Source organism: Haematobia irritans, chromosome 4, assembly GCF_050003625.1.
Source record: "Haematobia irritans isolate KBUSLIRL chromosome 4, ASM5000362v1, whole genome shotgun sequence".
In the NCBI taxonomy this organism is placed as follows: Eukaryota; Metazoa; Arthropoda; class Insecta; order Diptera; family Muscidae; genus Haematobia; species Haematobia irritans.
The window spans coordinates 63,567,711-63,584,561 of record NC_134400.1 but is presented as its reverse complement, the minus strand read 5'-3'; the positions used below and the strand labels follow the sequence as shown (position 1 = coordinate 63,584,561).

The following is a 16,851-nucleotide window of genomic DNA, read 5'->3' as shown; positions in this document are numbered from 1 at the left end:
TTGCCGTCGAGGACTTGGTCCGGGAAACTTTTTTCGTACCTCTGAGTAGACACCAAATTTATAACTTCAGTCGTTACCCGTCCACTGGGCCCTGAAGTTAGCAACCCAGTGGATGACTTTGAATTTCGCTGCATGGTGGTTTATATTTCCACCACACGTGAAATTCGTAATAAGTACTTATTACGATGAAATACTCCGCTATTAGAAACCACGTCCGTTCAGTTCGACGGTTGAATAATTCTCATCCATGGACTGCCTGTAAAATATTGTCGTGAACAACTCGCGCCGTGCGAAACTGGCCTTAGTACACTATATTGGCTGTGAAACTAAAATAATACACAGCAATATTGGCTATATTGCAAACAAATAGCTTCAGGGTACTCAATGCTACGGTGCGCATTCTCAATATGGAATAATTTCATTGTGTTTAACACGGCGGTTCTGAAAAAATCCATCTCTACATGTGCCTTATATATATGAAACCCCAAGAAAATGACCACCGGGGATATGTTCGTATGTCGTTTTTAAAACTCCATACTTATTTCTTTACTTAATTTATTGTGTTTTTTAGACGGGCTATAGACAGTTCGGACACCATCTATAAATATGCTAAGAGTAATAAAGATTTAGCTCTATTATCTGTCGATTCCCCAACCTATTCATTCTGGAGGGCAGTGTTGCCAACTCCCGAAGGGCAAAAAGCACCAAAAATATTTTATAAATTTTAATATGCCAGTTGCCATCATAAAAGGTAATGCAGGCACCAAAATCCTAAATAAAATGCAATGTTTGACTAAAAAAACCAAAGATGTATTATACAAATTTTGGGTATTGATTTATGCGTATTTTCTAACATCCAAAATCCTAAATAAAATGCAATGTTTGACTAAAAAAAAACCAAAGATGTATTATAAAAGGTGGTTAAAATTTCAAGGGCCGATGTTGATTTTGAATAAAACACAAACTATTTAGGAAATTATTGTAATTTTATTTCATTATGATATATTGGTATTACTCAATTATGTATGGAACAACTATCGGCCAAATGGGCGCCGCGACATCGGTGGCACACCTTCATCCGATGGTTCGATGACGCTGAGGCATAATGGAGGTTCTATGCCGTTAATGTGCCGAATTATCTCATCCTTTAGCTCTTGAATTGTTGCTGGCTTATTGACGTACACCTTTTCTTTCAAATAACCCCAAAGAAAAAAAGTCCAACGGTGTCAAATCACGTGATCTTGGGGGCCAATTGACATCGCCATTACGTGAGATAACACGGCCATTGAATTTGTTGCGCAAAAGAGCCATTGTTTCATTAGCTGTGTGACAAGTGGCACCGTCCTGCTGAAACCACATATCGTCCACATCCATATCTTCCAATTCGGGCCATAAAAAGTTCGTTATCATCTCACGATAGCGAACACCATTCACAGTAACTGCCTGACCGGCCTCATTTTGGAAAAAATACGGCCCGATGATGCTGCCAGCCCATAAACCGCACCAAACAGTCACTCTTTGTGGGTGCATTGGTTTTTCGACAATCACTCTTGGATTATCATTCGCCCAAATGCGGCAATTCTGTTTATTGATGAATCCACTGAGGTGAAAATGTGCCTCATCACTGAAGATGATTTTCTTCGAAAATTGATCATCCACATCATAAGTCTGGATAACTTTAACACGTTGTTGGATTGTGTATCTTTCCATGGTTCAAATTGAGTAAGTCTGAAATAGAGAAATGTCAAAAAATTCGGAAAAAACTTGGCGTTTAGGTGTGGTTCACATTCAACATCGGCCCTGACAATTTAACCACCCTTTACAAATTTCGGGCATTGATTTATGCGTATTTTCTAACATCCCAATTGTTATCACAACACAACAAAGTCCTTTTTAAATTCAGTTTGTTTATTAAGGAAGCTTTAAAGTTGTATAACCGTTTTGTACTTTTTTTGGTTAATAACACATAAAAATCCAAATATACATTGACAATACATAAGTAAAAATTTTTTAGTCCACAGTTTATGGTTTTTATAGCATTTAGTATTAATTATTATTACATATAATTCGATATTTAAAATACATTTCATATAAGAATCTCATATCATCTCCTTTCCATCCTCTGGGAATTGTTATCACAAAAAAAATTACAAAAAATTCCTTTTCAAATTCAGTCTGTTTATTAAGAAAGCTTTAACGTATTATAAAGGGTGATTCTTTTGAGGTTAGGATTTTCATGCTTTAGTATTTGACAGATCACGTGGGATTTCAGACATGGTGTCAAAGAGAAAGATGCTCTGTATGCTTTGACATTTCATCATGAATAGACTTACTAACGAGCCACAACGTCGAATTTTCAGTGAATGGGCCCTAGAAAAGTTGGCAGAAAATCCGCTTTTTTATCGACAAATTTTGTTCAGCGATGAGGCTCATTTCTGGTTGAATGGCTACGTAAATAAGCAAAATTGCCGCATTTGGAGTGAAGAGCAACCAGAAGCCGTTCAAGAACTGCCCATGCATCCCGAAAAATGCACTGTTTGGTGTGGTTTGTACGCTGGTGGAATCATTGGACCGTATTTTTTCAAAGATGCTGTTGGACGCAACGTTACGGTGAATGGCGATCGCTATCGTTCGATGCTAACAAACTTTTTGTTGCCAAAAATGGAAGAACTGAACTTGGTTGACATGTGGTTTCAACAAGATGGCGCTACATGCCACACAGCTCGCGATTCTATGGCCATTTTGAGGGAAAACTTCGGAGAACAATTCATCTCAAGAAATGGACCGGTAAGTTGGCCACCAAGATCATGCGATTTGACGCCTTTAGACTATTTTTTGTGGGGCTACGTCAAGTCTAAAGTCTACAGAAATAAGCCAGCAACTATTCCAGCTTTGGAAGACAACATTTCCGAAGAAATTCGGGCTATTCCGGCCGAAATGCTCGAAAAAGTTGCCCAAAATTGGACTTTCCGAATGGACCACCTAAGACGCAGCCGCGGTCAACATTTAAAAGAAATTATCTTCAAAAAGTAAATGTCATGGACCAATCTAACGTTTCAAATAAAGAACCGATGAGATTTTGCAAATTTTATGCGTTTTTTTTTAAAAAAAAAGTTATCAAGCTCTTAACAAATCACCCTTTATAAACATTTTGTACTTTTGTTAACAACATCTAAAAATCCTTACATACATTGACAACACATAAGTAAAAATTGCTTAGTTCAAAGTTAATGGTTTTTAAAGCATTTAGTATTAAGTATAAATACATATAATTCGATATTTAAAATACATTTTCATCGAAGAATGTTATATCATTTTCTTCTTCATCCTCTGGGAACAATAACGATCTAATGTAACACTCAGACAAATTTTATCAGGAATTTCATAATCACAACAACACGAATTTTGATATTTTAATCCATATTTGATATGAATTAAAGAATTAATTGTATTGAGACATGTTCTACCTTTTCTTTAAAAAAAAATCATAATACTAAATGTTCTCTCCACTTCTGCATTAAAATATGGATAACTTAAAAGATCTATATAAAACCAGATAACTTTTGAAATGGGTATTGATTTGAAGCATTTTGGAAATTATGAACTTCTATCCAAAATGAATCGGTTCGTTGTACGTTATTCCAAGTACACAGGTTTATATTTTTAATGCATATTTCAATTTCACTCAATTCATTTTTATCAGTAATGAATTCCTCGACAAATTTTAAAATATCTTTCTCCGAAGACGAGATAAATTTGTCGACACTAAATATGGAAATATTCTCGAGTATCTTAATATTTGAAGGGAGTCTATTTCTTATTTCATTTATGATTTTGTAAATTTAATACAAACGTTTTTAATTACATCTTTATCAAGCTCAGAAATTTTACACTCATCGCAAGACTTTTCAAAAGAATATCCTAAATAACAATATTGATTAATAACAGAATCAATATCACCTTCATAATAATCAAAATCAATATTTGGAAATATAATTGAGTTTGTTAAGCTTTTTAACAGTCTAATTAGATCTTTAAAAAGTTTTGTATGGTCTGCATTTTGAGATTCAAACCCCAGATTTACTTTTTGAACTTCTAATAAAACTGATGATAAATATTTAAGTATACAAAATTTTTTTGGTCGTTATATATATTTTTCAAACTGGTTGCTTCAAATGAACTTTCATTTATGACATTAAAATGTGTTTTTAACTCCAGCCACATATCTAAAATTGATCTTATTGCTTTTTCAATTGATAATCATCTGGTTGGTGCTGCCATGGGAATCTTAGTTGGACTTTCAGAATCACTGTTAATAACTTTGTATATTTTAGTATACAACTTTTGCCTAACAGAGGAATACGCAAACCAATTATGGGTCTCTTTAACCAAAAAGTTTAAATGGGATGGCAGTGATTTTTCAGTTGTTGCACAGACTGCCAGTTGCAGTGAATGGCAAATGCATCTAATAAGGGCTAGATTTTTAATGTTGTATTTATCCCTTATTTTTTATGTAAGCCATTATTGATACCGGTCATCGATGCAGCATTGTCGGTTCCGATAGCAACTAAATTTTTAAAATCCAATTGGTAGAGATTTTTTAATCTTTCTAAACCATCTAAAAAATCATCAGATTTTCCCCCGTTTGAATCAATCAGTCCTAAAAACGTTGTAACGAAATCTTGCTTCTGCTTGCTATAAAATCGGACGACAACACCCAATAATTTTTCTACTGATATATCTGTACCTAATAAATAAATCGAGGGAGATATTTTTACACATATACAGAAAAAATATCACCAAAATATTTCCAATTAAAAAGTTTATTGCAGTTGAAAAAAATTTCACTTAATTAGTTAATTGATATAATTAACTATTTAATCAAAATAGAAACATTAAGCCAATGATTAAAAAATTAATTGACAATATTAACTTTTTAATGAAACTCGAAAAGTTAGTCAAAAAATTAAGGATTGTTTTTAATCAAAAATTTGTTTCAAACTTTCAATTTTTCAATCAAACTAAAAATATTAAGTCAGTTAAAAAAGTTATTTAGACTAGATACATTTTTAATTAAAAAATTAATTGGGTTTGCAATCAACATAAATTAAATTTTTAATTTATATAATTAAGTTATAATTTTATTCTGCTTTTACAGATTTATTTTCGATTTTAGTGGCTAAACTCGAACTCTATACCTATCTTTGCATGAAATAGTTTTCTTGTAAATTTTTAATATTTTAAATTTTTTATGGAAATGTGTTGTAAAAAGGAAAGAATTATTGTTGTATTTTTCTTCCGATTTCGTCAATATATAATAAACTACTAAACATTTCCGAATAAAATGTTTAATAATATTTTTTATTTAATAAATTTAATATTTTAATTAATAATTTTAATTAAAAACTCACTCCATTTTGTTATTAATCTTATTTTCTTAATTTAATTAAAAAGTTAATTTTTTAATTGATTATAACTTCTATCAACTTTTTAATTGGAAATATGTTGATGATAATATTTTTTGTGTAATATCAGAAACAGGCGTTATTCACAGGGTGTGTGTTTAGTTTACTATTGCACAAACCGGTTATGTTTTAAATATTTAATTATGTTAAATATTTGTAATGTTAATTTAATAATGTTAATAATATATGCTACTATGTTAAAAATTTTAAGATTACACATTTGTTGTACGTTCAGGTTATGCTACTATGTTAAAAATTTTAAGATTACACATTTGTTGTACGTTCAGGTTTCATTTGTTCAAACGATTAATTTATGGAATTCACTAATTTATAAAATATTTAATTAATCAGATATTTCAGAAAACTTTCGCTGCGTTAAGACGTATTTCTTGATTGCTCTCGCAAATATTTAATATTTCGATCAATATCCAGAATCATTTATATAAAATACAAAAGTATCTTAAAAATTCATCCATCTGTTCGTATCAGTGTAAAAAAAGCAGTTGGTTACACTGTTAATCAAAGACAATAAACTTGAGGAAGATAGGAAATTGGCTTGCGTCATACCAAATGTTGCATTTACCATGTTAGTTCCATACATGTTCGTAATTTTTTTATTTGTTTTTCGTTTTTATTTTTTAAATGAAAAACTTAATTTTCCTAATGAAATAATGTTAAATTTTAGGCAACAACAAAAAAACTATATTTTCCCGTTTAAGGAAATTTATTTCGTGCACTTAATTTCTTTTTATTTGCATTTTAATGCTATGACAATACTTGTCGTGTACGCGTTTGGTTCGAGTATGAAACTAACACGGTAAATGGTTTGATCTCCTCAGTAGCCAATTTCCTATCTTCCTCAAGTTTATTGTCTTTGCTGTTAATAAACATTTTAACAAATAAATAAACAATTTACTTTGGGTATAAAGTGTCAAAGAATACAAAAATAAAAGAAAATAAAACAACATGAATACCGAGCAAACAACAACAACATTGAATGTGCTCCCAACGAATGAAATGCGAGAAAGTGATATACAAGGCACACCAACGAAGCCAACATTAACTAAACCCACACTCTTAGCTGCGCCACAGAGAACAAGAATTATGTTTGAAGAATATGTTAGCGTGCCAGATTCCCCGCGAACATCTCTTTACGACTCACCAACACGTTTGATAAATGTTATTGAAAAAAGATTTGACAAACAACAACAAGAAATACAAAAAAATATGCAGCAGCTTATGTATGAGAGTGAATGCCGTTTTATGTGTGAAATGGATAAGAGACTATGTGGAATGAGAGAACTTATTATTGGTGATGTTAAGAAAGAATTGACAGAATTAAAAAACAGTGTTGCCATCGCTCATAACGAAATTGCCGTTTTGAAAGATAAAATAACAAAACTTGAAATGGAAAATGAAAAGTACTCACAACAAAAATAAAAAAACTGCACAGTGCTTTTACTATAAGAGGAAATGCTCACATCAAAATATTTGATTCTGATGACCCTAAATCTATATTCACTTTGGAACAACTGAATGACCTCTTTCGTTTTCTTTAGACTCTTTAAAATTTCCAAATTTATAATTTTTAATTTTTCAATTTTTATCTCCATTAAATCACAATTATTTCATCATTATATATCACATTCATACATACAAATATCATTAAATTTACATTTAAATATTTATCAATGCCAAATCAGTCCGAAAGAAAGTAAAGTTTTAAGCCAATATTTTTGTTCAGTATGTAATCATGATAGATACAAATGATAATAACGTTAATTCCACAATCAGTACGTATAGCATGGTAAGAATTCTATCTAAAACTCATGCGGGATTAAAAATTATACATTTAAATGCCCAGGGCCTATTGAGAAAAATTGATGAATTCCGCTATGTTTTTGTGAATTCTTCTATTGATGTTATTTGTATATCTGAAACATGGTTCACCACGAACTTATCTGACTCTCTCGTTGGTCTGGATGGGTACAAACTGTACCGAGCGGATAGGCAAGAACATGCGGGGGGTGTAGCAATGTATGTGAGAAGAGGTTTGCGTGTCAAACGTCTTTGCTCATCTAGCTCTGGTAGTACAATGGAATATTTATTTCTGAGTATAACTAGTGAAGACCACCACATCCTGCTTGGAACAGTATATAGACCGAATAAACGAATTGATATTGACTCACTTTTGGATGACCCAAGACCAATTTCCTTAACCTACGAGGATATTATTATTGCGGGAGATTTTAACTCGAACCTTTTCAGAGAAAGTAGTATGATAAATGAATTCAATTCATTAGGTTTGTTCTCAGTCAATGAAGAAATCCCAACACACTATGGCAATACCTGCGATACATTACTTGATTTATTTCTTTAACATCCCTTCAAAAATGTAAGCATTATGACCAGCATTCTTGTTCTTCGTTTTCGAGGCATGATTTTATATTCTTAGCGTATGAATTCTCAGAGGCCCACTGCCCACAATCATTCAGTTTTAGGGATTTCAAAAACATCAGTCAAGATGAGCTCCTTATTGATTTTAATAACATGTCATGGGATGTTTTTTATGCATTGGATGATGAGTGTTGATGAGAAAACAAATCTCCTTGAATACAATCTTGGTATGCTCTTCGATAAACATGTACCTCTAAGGACTCGATATTTGAGACCTAGTGATCAACCATGGTTCAATAATACTATACGGGTTTTGATAGATAAGAGAGATGAGCTGCATAGACGATGGAAACGGTTTAAAACTTCCAGACTGCGAGAGGAGTTTAAATCAGTAAGAAGGGAAGTTGTTAGAGTTATCAGAGAGGCAAAGACTAGGTTTTTTGGGGAGAAGTTCAGAAACGCCCTTAATAGCAAACAGAAATGGCAAGAGATAAGGAAAATTGGTATTGGTACACACAAAAAATTATCACCAACATTTTTTCAATTAAACACTTAATTGAATTTGGAAACGGATTCAATTAATATGTTAATTGATTCAATTAATTATTTAATCAAATCAGAATAAAAACCAATTAAAAAAATGATTGATATTTGTTACGTTTCCAATTAAAATATTAATTGATTCAATCAATTTGTTAATCAATTCGGAAATAATTTTCAATTACAAACGTGATTGAAATTTTTCCGTTTCCAATTACACATGTGATTGATCCAATCACCTTTGTGATTGAAACTGAATAATTTTGAGCAATGGAAAGAGCGAAAAGAGAACAAGAGAATGGGTATTTATTCAACAATGTATGATGGAGAGATCAGTCTGTGGAAGTAACTCGTAACGAACGGTTGGGTTTTTGTTTTTCGCGTAAATTGAAAAACATGATTGGCGACATTCTGTCTGCTGCATTCAAAATGTGTGCATAAATATTTTGAACGCAACAACAAATCATAGCAAAGGGTTGAAATAAATAAAGTGTGCAACAACAAATGGCCACGTGGTAAAGGTTTGAAAAAAACATATGAGAGAACGCATTTGAAATTACCTGTGTTTGTGGTATTGAAAAATGGAAAACAATCTACGTTTATTGAAGGTAAGAAATTGTGAAATGTGAATACCGTTTTCCATTGAAGCCTGTTTACATTAAACGGACTAAACGGAGTATGAATGAATGAAAATAATATATTTTTTATTCATTTCTTTTAGTGAGCAATTTTATTTCGTGAAATTGACCAATCAATCCCATCAACTCCATAATTTTATCAAATATATAAGAATATGTTTGCAATAAAAAAGTGGGTACCGTATTGATCTTTTAAAATTATAAATTTTTTTCACTCCTAGTTTTCTTAAAACCAAGAGCGGTATGGGTTTGTTGGAAGATTCACCTTGAAGTTGCGAAGTAGCGTTGGCATTAAATTGCATTTTTGTTTTACCTGCCTTTTTCAGTTTGAACCAAAGTAGAGTATATCTGGTATATAAACTAATGAGCTGAATTATGTAATGGTAAAAAAGTTCTTTCTTTTGGATTTAAAAATATGAAAAATATCAGAAAATAATAAAAATATGTATTTTCCATTTATATTTTTTTCTATTTCCAGAATTTGCAAATTATCATCAATATAATACCAAATATTACATTGCTTTCCCATTATTTTTGTCTTTGATTGGTTCAAATTTTAATAGACGATTTTAATATGTGGAAATTTTGGAAAGGAATTGTTACTAAAATTAAATTAACGAGCTCCTTAATACACCTTTTTATGCTAAAAGACTACAACTGCAAAAGAAGATTATAAATCTGCAACCTGGAACTAAGAATTGAACTTGATATTCTATGCAGGTATTGTTTAACAAAATTAACTTTTAATTGAACAAAATTAAATTCGAATTATTCTGTTTACTTTCAGAAAAACTAATTTAGCTTACAGGCTGCTGATTTATTGGAAATCTAGTCGCATCTACATATTTAACATGTTAACATGGTTATTATTATAAGGAAGATAATGATTTATATAATTTATTTTTTCACCCTATAGTTGTTATTGATAGTAGTTGTATTTGTAAGTTATGTTAGAACAAAACACAAATGACAAGAACCAAATTTATTTGTCTATTGCATAATTCAAAAAATAATAAAATATTAAATATGTTTTATAAGAAACACATATTTTCTTTTATTTCAAAAGAAAAAAAACTAAATACGATTTTGTGGTCGCAATATATAAATTTTTTGATCGAAATTTATAGCCAATTTCAATTAATTATTTAATTGAATGAATCAAATAGTTCATTGATTTTTGTCGCGAAATTAATTAAAATTTTAATTGATTCAATTAAAACTGTGATTGAATTTTATGTTAAAAATCAATCACGTTTTTAATTGATTCAATCACACAATTAATTGATTCCGTGAGAAAAGTCAATTAAATTTTTAATTAAAAATCGTGTTGGTTTTAAATCAAAATGGGTGATTGATACTATCATTTTCGTGATTGAAGACATTTCAATTAAAAAAAATGATTGAATCCGCGATTTTCGTGATTGAAATCAAAAAAAAATTTTTGTGTGTAGGACTTATGAGAACGATAAATGTAATCTTGACCCTAATGAGCTTAATTTGCAATTCACTAATAATGATATCATTCTTGACGAAGAGCAATCTGATGAAAATAGTTCTTCATTTAATTGCGAAAGCATGTTTAATTTCACGTGTATCGCCCAATGTGACACACTCCAATCTATTCTTGATGTCAAGTCGAATGCCAAAGGTCTTGATAATGTTGATCAACGATTTGCAAAGTTGTTATTGCCTTCTCTTCTGCCCATTGTGACACATTTATTTAACCATATACTGACAACATCTACATTTCCTTCCAGCTGGAAGAGGGCTAAGATAATTCCGACACCCAAATCCAATGGCGAGTACAGACCCATATCTATCTTACCGTTTTTCTCAAACGCTTTTGAGAACATTATGTATAAACAAATTAATGACTATATTTCTATGAACCATTTGTTGACAGATAATCAATCAGGATTTCGATCGGGCCATAGCTGCACTACATTCTTAGTTGACGTTGTTGAGGAACTGAGGCAGAATATTGATATTGATTGATTGATTTTCTTTCTTAGTGCTTTTGGATCACTCAAAAGCATTTGATTTAGTTTGTCATAGGATTTTACTGAATAAGCTGAAGAAACTTTTTGGATTTGATGAAACCTCTAGTACCCTTTTATCTTCTTACCTCTTTGGAAGAAGACAAGTTGTACTTTCCGGGAGATCCTACTCGCAGCCACTAGACTTAGCAAGAGGAGTACCACAGGGATCGGTTTTAGGCCCCTTACTCTTCTCTCTATATATTAATGATATAGTTCGGGTACCTAGTGGGTGTGTAATTCATATATATGCTGATGATGTTCAGTTATGTTTCTCGTGTGATGACTCGAACTTTGCATCCTGTATTGAAAACATAAATATGAACCTGCAACGAATACATAGAAATTAAATCCTTTGAAAACTAAGTGCTTAGTAGTCTCCAGAAACGGGTGCGACATAAACGCTCTACCTCCGATAAAAATAAATGGCTGCAATATTGAGTATACTCAATATGTTAGGACGGCTGTGCGGTTGCGCGAGCTATCGCTGTGGTCGGAAAAAATGTACGGTCATACTTCGGTCCTCAAAGTAATGCCAGATGTGCCTAACGTAGTGGATTACACCCTGTCAAAACCACTTTTCTACAAAAAGTTTGAAACTCTAATTCCCAACAGTGAGGCGTGGTGTACACAGACCCCGGAGAATAAAAGATATATAGATTTCTATACTGATGGCTCCAAATTGAATGGACAAGTGGGGTTCGGAGTATATTCTAAAGATCTGGAAATTCGAATAGCGAAAAGATTACCTAATCACTGTAGTGTTTTTCAGGCTGAAATATTGGCAATAAGAGAGGTGGTGAATTGGCTGAGAAGTAATGTTCCAACAAATATTGGCATTAATATATACTCAGACAGTCAACCTGCAATAAAATCCTTGGACTCTGTGTTCCTTAACTCGAAAACGGCCATAGACTGCCGCAAATCTCTCAACGAGATGGCTGAGCAGTACAATATTCACCTAATATGGGTGCCTGGCCATAGGAACATACCGGGGAACTGCGAAGCAGATGTGTTAGCAATGCTAGGAACTACCTTACATATTCCAGGGGAACTAGAATCTGTTGGTATGCCTCTAGCCACCTGCAAGTTCTTACTGCGTGAGAAGGCTGTTATGATGGCCAATATTCGATGGGGAAATTGCAAGGGTTGTAACGACACCAAGCAAATATGGCCCAATTTAAACTTAAACCGCACACTAGATATGCTAGTGTTCTCAAGGCGTCAGATAGCACTCCTGATATCTGCTATAACGGGTCGCTGCCTGATAGGCAAATTTATAAACTATAGGTGTGAAGTATAATGACTATTGTATAAGCTGTCATGATGTGGAGGAAAAGGAATCAATTAAACACCTCTTGTGTGAGTGTCCTGCTTTTTGTGTAAGGCGTAAGCGAATTTTAGGAGCATATAGCTTCAGATTACTGGCTGACCTGGAAAACGTTAACTTAAGCAGTTTGTTAATGTTTTTGGAGCAATCTGGTTGGTTCCACAAAAGTAAATAATAGAGAAGGTTCAGTGGTTTAGAAGTGCCCAAATGTAATAGGTACTTTTAGTTAAATGTGGTATCACAATGGACTGAATAGTCTAAGTGAGCCTGAAATTTAATCGGGCTGCCACTTTAACCTAACCTAACCTAACATGTTAGGAATCTAGGTGTTATTTTTGACAATGATCTTTCATGGAATAGACATATAGACAATACTATAGGTACTGTGTATGGAATGCTTCGTTCTTTGTGGCCTGTTCAATTTTTTTATTCCTGTGAATGTTCGTCGTGATATTGCCAATGCCTACTTGTTGTCCAGACTGTTGTATTGTTGTGAAGTTTATGTGAATTGTGACTCAAATCATGTGAGGAAATTGCGCACAGTTACCAATGATATTGCAAGAATTGTGTATGGTGTTAACAGGTTTCAGAGTATATCATGTTATGCGAAAGATTTATATGGTATGTCGTTCAATAAGCTACTGGAGTTTAGATGTTTAATCTTTTTACATAAACTTATTCATTACTCTAAGCCGAAATATTTGTTTGAACGATTGATCTTTACCCAATCTCCGAGACTACGATGTTTGAAACCTTTTAGATCCCGATATTTGGTTTCAGATCGACAATTTTTCATAATTGCTATACGATTGTGGAATAATTTACCTTTAAGTCTGCGAACGCAGCACTTATTCCCTCAATTCAAGAGGGAATTACGACGTCACTTTACTTTGATGGATTGATTTAATTATTTTTTTTTCCTTCTATTTGATTAAATTTTAATTTTGCAACAAATCGTATTTGTGTGTATGTCTGTTTTTATGTTCAACTTTTTTATTCTTTTTTTATTATTTTTGCTATTTTTTATTATTTATTTATTTATTTATTATAATTTTTTTTTTAATTTGTTAGCTGTTTAATAGTTTTTAGTGACACACTTTAATAATATTTTATATACAAAAATAATTATAATATATGCATACTTGTGTTTTCTATTAAATTCGTTGTCAACTTTAAAACAAATTAATATTTTCTATCTTTTAAGTATTTTTATATTTTATCAAATAATTATGAAATGTTCAATCATATTGTAGTACAGTCTATAAGTTCATACTTGTTGTACTATTATGCCAATAAATAAATAAATGAAATGAAAAATAATTACGTTAAAAAACTGGGTTAGAACGCGTATTACAAAATTATGAGCAACTTTCAATAGCCATATACTTTCATACCTTCGTCCAAAATAAGGCTAAATTTAGATTCATTCAGATCTGCCAAAAGAGTTCGAATGAAATGAGGTGGCAACACGTTATTGATAATATTTGAACACTTTGTTCGATGCATGGAAAAGTTCACAGCTTTGCTATTGTTGAACTCCTTATTACAAATTGCGCTCAAATGATCAATCGAGTTGAACGATATATGAATCTCAGTATAAAGAGCTAACTTCGCCTGGCTTCTCTGCATCTCATTTGGCGTTGTTGCAAAGCTGATTTCTGGTTGCTTCAACCCATGATTTGTAATAGATTTTGCTGTTCTTTCATGTTTATCGGTTTTTGCATGCCGAACCAAATCGGAGTACCTTGCACTAATTTCGCATTTACAATAAAAACACAATGCTTTTCTGTCATCATTTGTAGGCTTTACCCATTTCTTTAACAAGGGTTCTGCTTCCCATGCTTCTCTGTAGTTTTGGGAATAGTCCATCTAAATAATATACACCTAGTTCGATATATTTCTAGTATTTTTAATAATAATTTATATTTACCTTAAGAAAAACATCAAATACGATTAAAGAAGGGAGTACATTTGCAACTGACAACGGCATAAGTCAAACTAAACCACAAAACAAAAAATTCACCATCTTCAGTTCATCAAAACACCATCAACTTGATTTACACACATACAACCACAGAAAATATATGTTTTTCTTTCGCATCAACAAAAATTGTTATTGTTATTTATTGTTGTTATTCAATTCGGTCATGGTGTTTTAAAGTTGAAAGATACAACCAAATGAAGAAGGGATCAACGACCAATTTCATCGTCTGCCACAACCAACTCCATATATAGTATTAGTTGGGTTTCCCATCATTCGATTGAGTCGACCGAATTTGTTGGGTGTCACAACTGTCAACTCTTAGTTGCTACAACTGCTAAAAGGAGGTTGGAAATTGGAAGTTCATTTGGATAAAGAAATTAAAAAAAAAACTAAAAAACAATTTTTGTTTTCCTATTTCACTTTTTTGTATCAGTATTTTTTGTTACACTCTTATTTTCTGATTGTCTAATTTTTACAAATTGAAAAACTTCTTCGCTTCCACCGGGAGTTGAACCTGGGTCTGTTGGCACTATAACAGAACGCCTTAGCACACTCAAATGTTTGTGATATGAACCTAATATGCCACCACGGCATGACATTCTAACTACTTCCTGAGATGTTCTTTATTATTATGAATGAAATAATAAAGAAAGCTGGTTCAAATCTCAGCAGCGGCAATGTTTTTATTAAGTATTTTTGTACAAAAAAATATTTTTATGTTGTACATTTATATATCGTTTATATTTTTTTCGGCAACAATTTTTGTATAAATATAATTTTTCCATTCAAAATCAGCAACAAATTAAAAATTATCGTAATTTACTAAACCTTCTCAAAAGAACTTCCATGGAAGTGAATAATTCAAAGGGAACAGGTTCAAATCCCAGCGGGGATGATTTTTTTTATTATTTTTTTTACTCTTTTTATTGATTTTCTATTCTTTTTTGAGAGATTTAATTGTCCAAAACTTAAATTTTCACATAAAACGGCCTAACTCCATACTTTCTAAGACTTGTCCAAAAGGATTGCATGGGATGTGAAAACAAATCGATATGGGATCCGGGATGCGCTTTAAGAGAAATGTTTATGGACTTGTCTAAAAGGACTGCTTCGGAAGTGGAAAAAACTTGATGGGGATTCCGGGATATGTTTGGGTGTAAAAATTATATGTTTGGAACTCAAATTTTTTAACACAATATTTTTAAGTGCAAGCATATAATGTTCATAAACTAGCATAACATGTTTGGGACATATATGTTAATATGTTAGAACATATTATGTTTGGGACATAAAATTTTTGTAAATATAATATGCTTGGATGCAAACATATATTAACTTAGAAATAGCTTATAAACATATATGTATTTAGAAAGAAAGACCTAGAGAGTATGCTGCAAGTAAAATAATGGAAGTAATCAATTGGCGCCTTAAAAATATATCCACAGAAAGAAAATTTCATTAAATTTTTTACTACCAGTGTATGCCCTAAGGTGAAACTTAATATGTTTGAACAATACAAACAATATTTTGTTTGGACCAATCCTGAAAATATATATGCTTGAAGCAAAATGTGTTTGGGTTATATGTTACAGAAGCGATTTTTTTTGAGGGTGTGGGAAGTCTTTGGTAAAATGCAAAAATGTATTGTAGGATGTACTCTTCTTTAACTCTTTGATACAATTGTAAAATGCTTGTTTTGGACATTGCATATAATTATTCACAGTTTTATGCTTTTTCGTATATCATTATATGTCAATATATATAAGCGAGCTTTTCTAATAAAAAAAAAAAACTGTTTTGATGCAATGTTTCCAAATACTAAACCAAATAAGAGAACTGCAGAAATAGACCTACAGAATTCATACCTATTACGTAAATATATCGTCATCTTAAACTTTGCTTTGTTATTTTACTGAAAAATGCGTGGAAAATTAGCTCGAGAAATTAGATGAAATCCATTATATTAGTGATGTGTTTTTAATAACAATAGACTTGACATTCCAGTTCGATTAATACCAATATCGATACTAACATATTGACTAATTACACTAGTTTACACTGAAAATGTACATTTGATGAGAGTTGACTGTTCTTATGTATTTTGATCTGCTGAATTCGAAAAAAATTAAAAAAAAATTATAGAACAGTTTTTGAGATATCCCGTTATTTTTAGGTTTTCGGTCTTTTTTCACTAAACAAATTATATTTCGAATTAGAAATGTCCGATTATATCGTTGTTGCTACTTAAATGAAAGCTATTGAGATGACGAACAATCGTGTATAATTGAATCTGTGATTAGTTAACATAAGTGGTTAAAAAAAATATCGATGCAAAAAGGCATATTTTCAAAAATATCATGTGAAACAGTGACCTTTTTCTCCCGGAATAGTACAAACCATTGAAAAACGTCCGGTTTCTCTTCATGGTCGTATAGATGATACTCTAACGTAAGTAATAAGT

General features: G+C 31.7%; 2 protein-coding genes across 3 annotated transcripts in view; both read right to left on the bottom strand.

The window, feature by feature from the left end:
* The window catches only part of LOC142232825 (limbic system-associated membrane protein), a 320,310-nt gene that overhangs the window by 15,167 nt on the left and 288,292 nt on the right, over positions 1-16,851 (bottom strand). The gene's annotated exons all lie outside the window — the stretch shown is intronic.
* Positions 13,750-14,515, bottom strand: LOC142232828 (uncharacterized). Its single transcript, XM_075303517.1, has 2 exons — positions 14,337-14,515; positions 13,750-14,275 (listed from the first exon to the last, which is right to left on the bottom strand). Exons 1-2 carry the CDS (start codon positions 14,394-14,396, stop codon positions 13,778-13,780), a joined length of 558 nt encoding a protein of 185 aa, XP_075159632.1. The 5' UTR covers positions 14,397-14,515; the 3' UTR covers positions 13,750-13,777.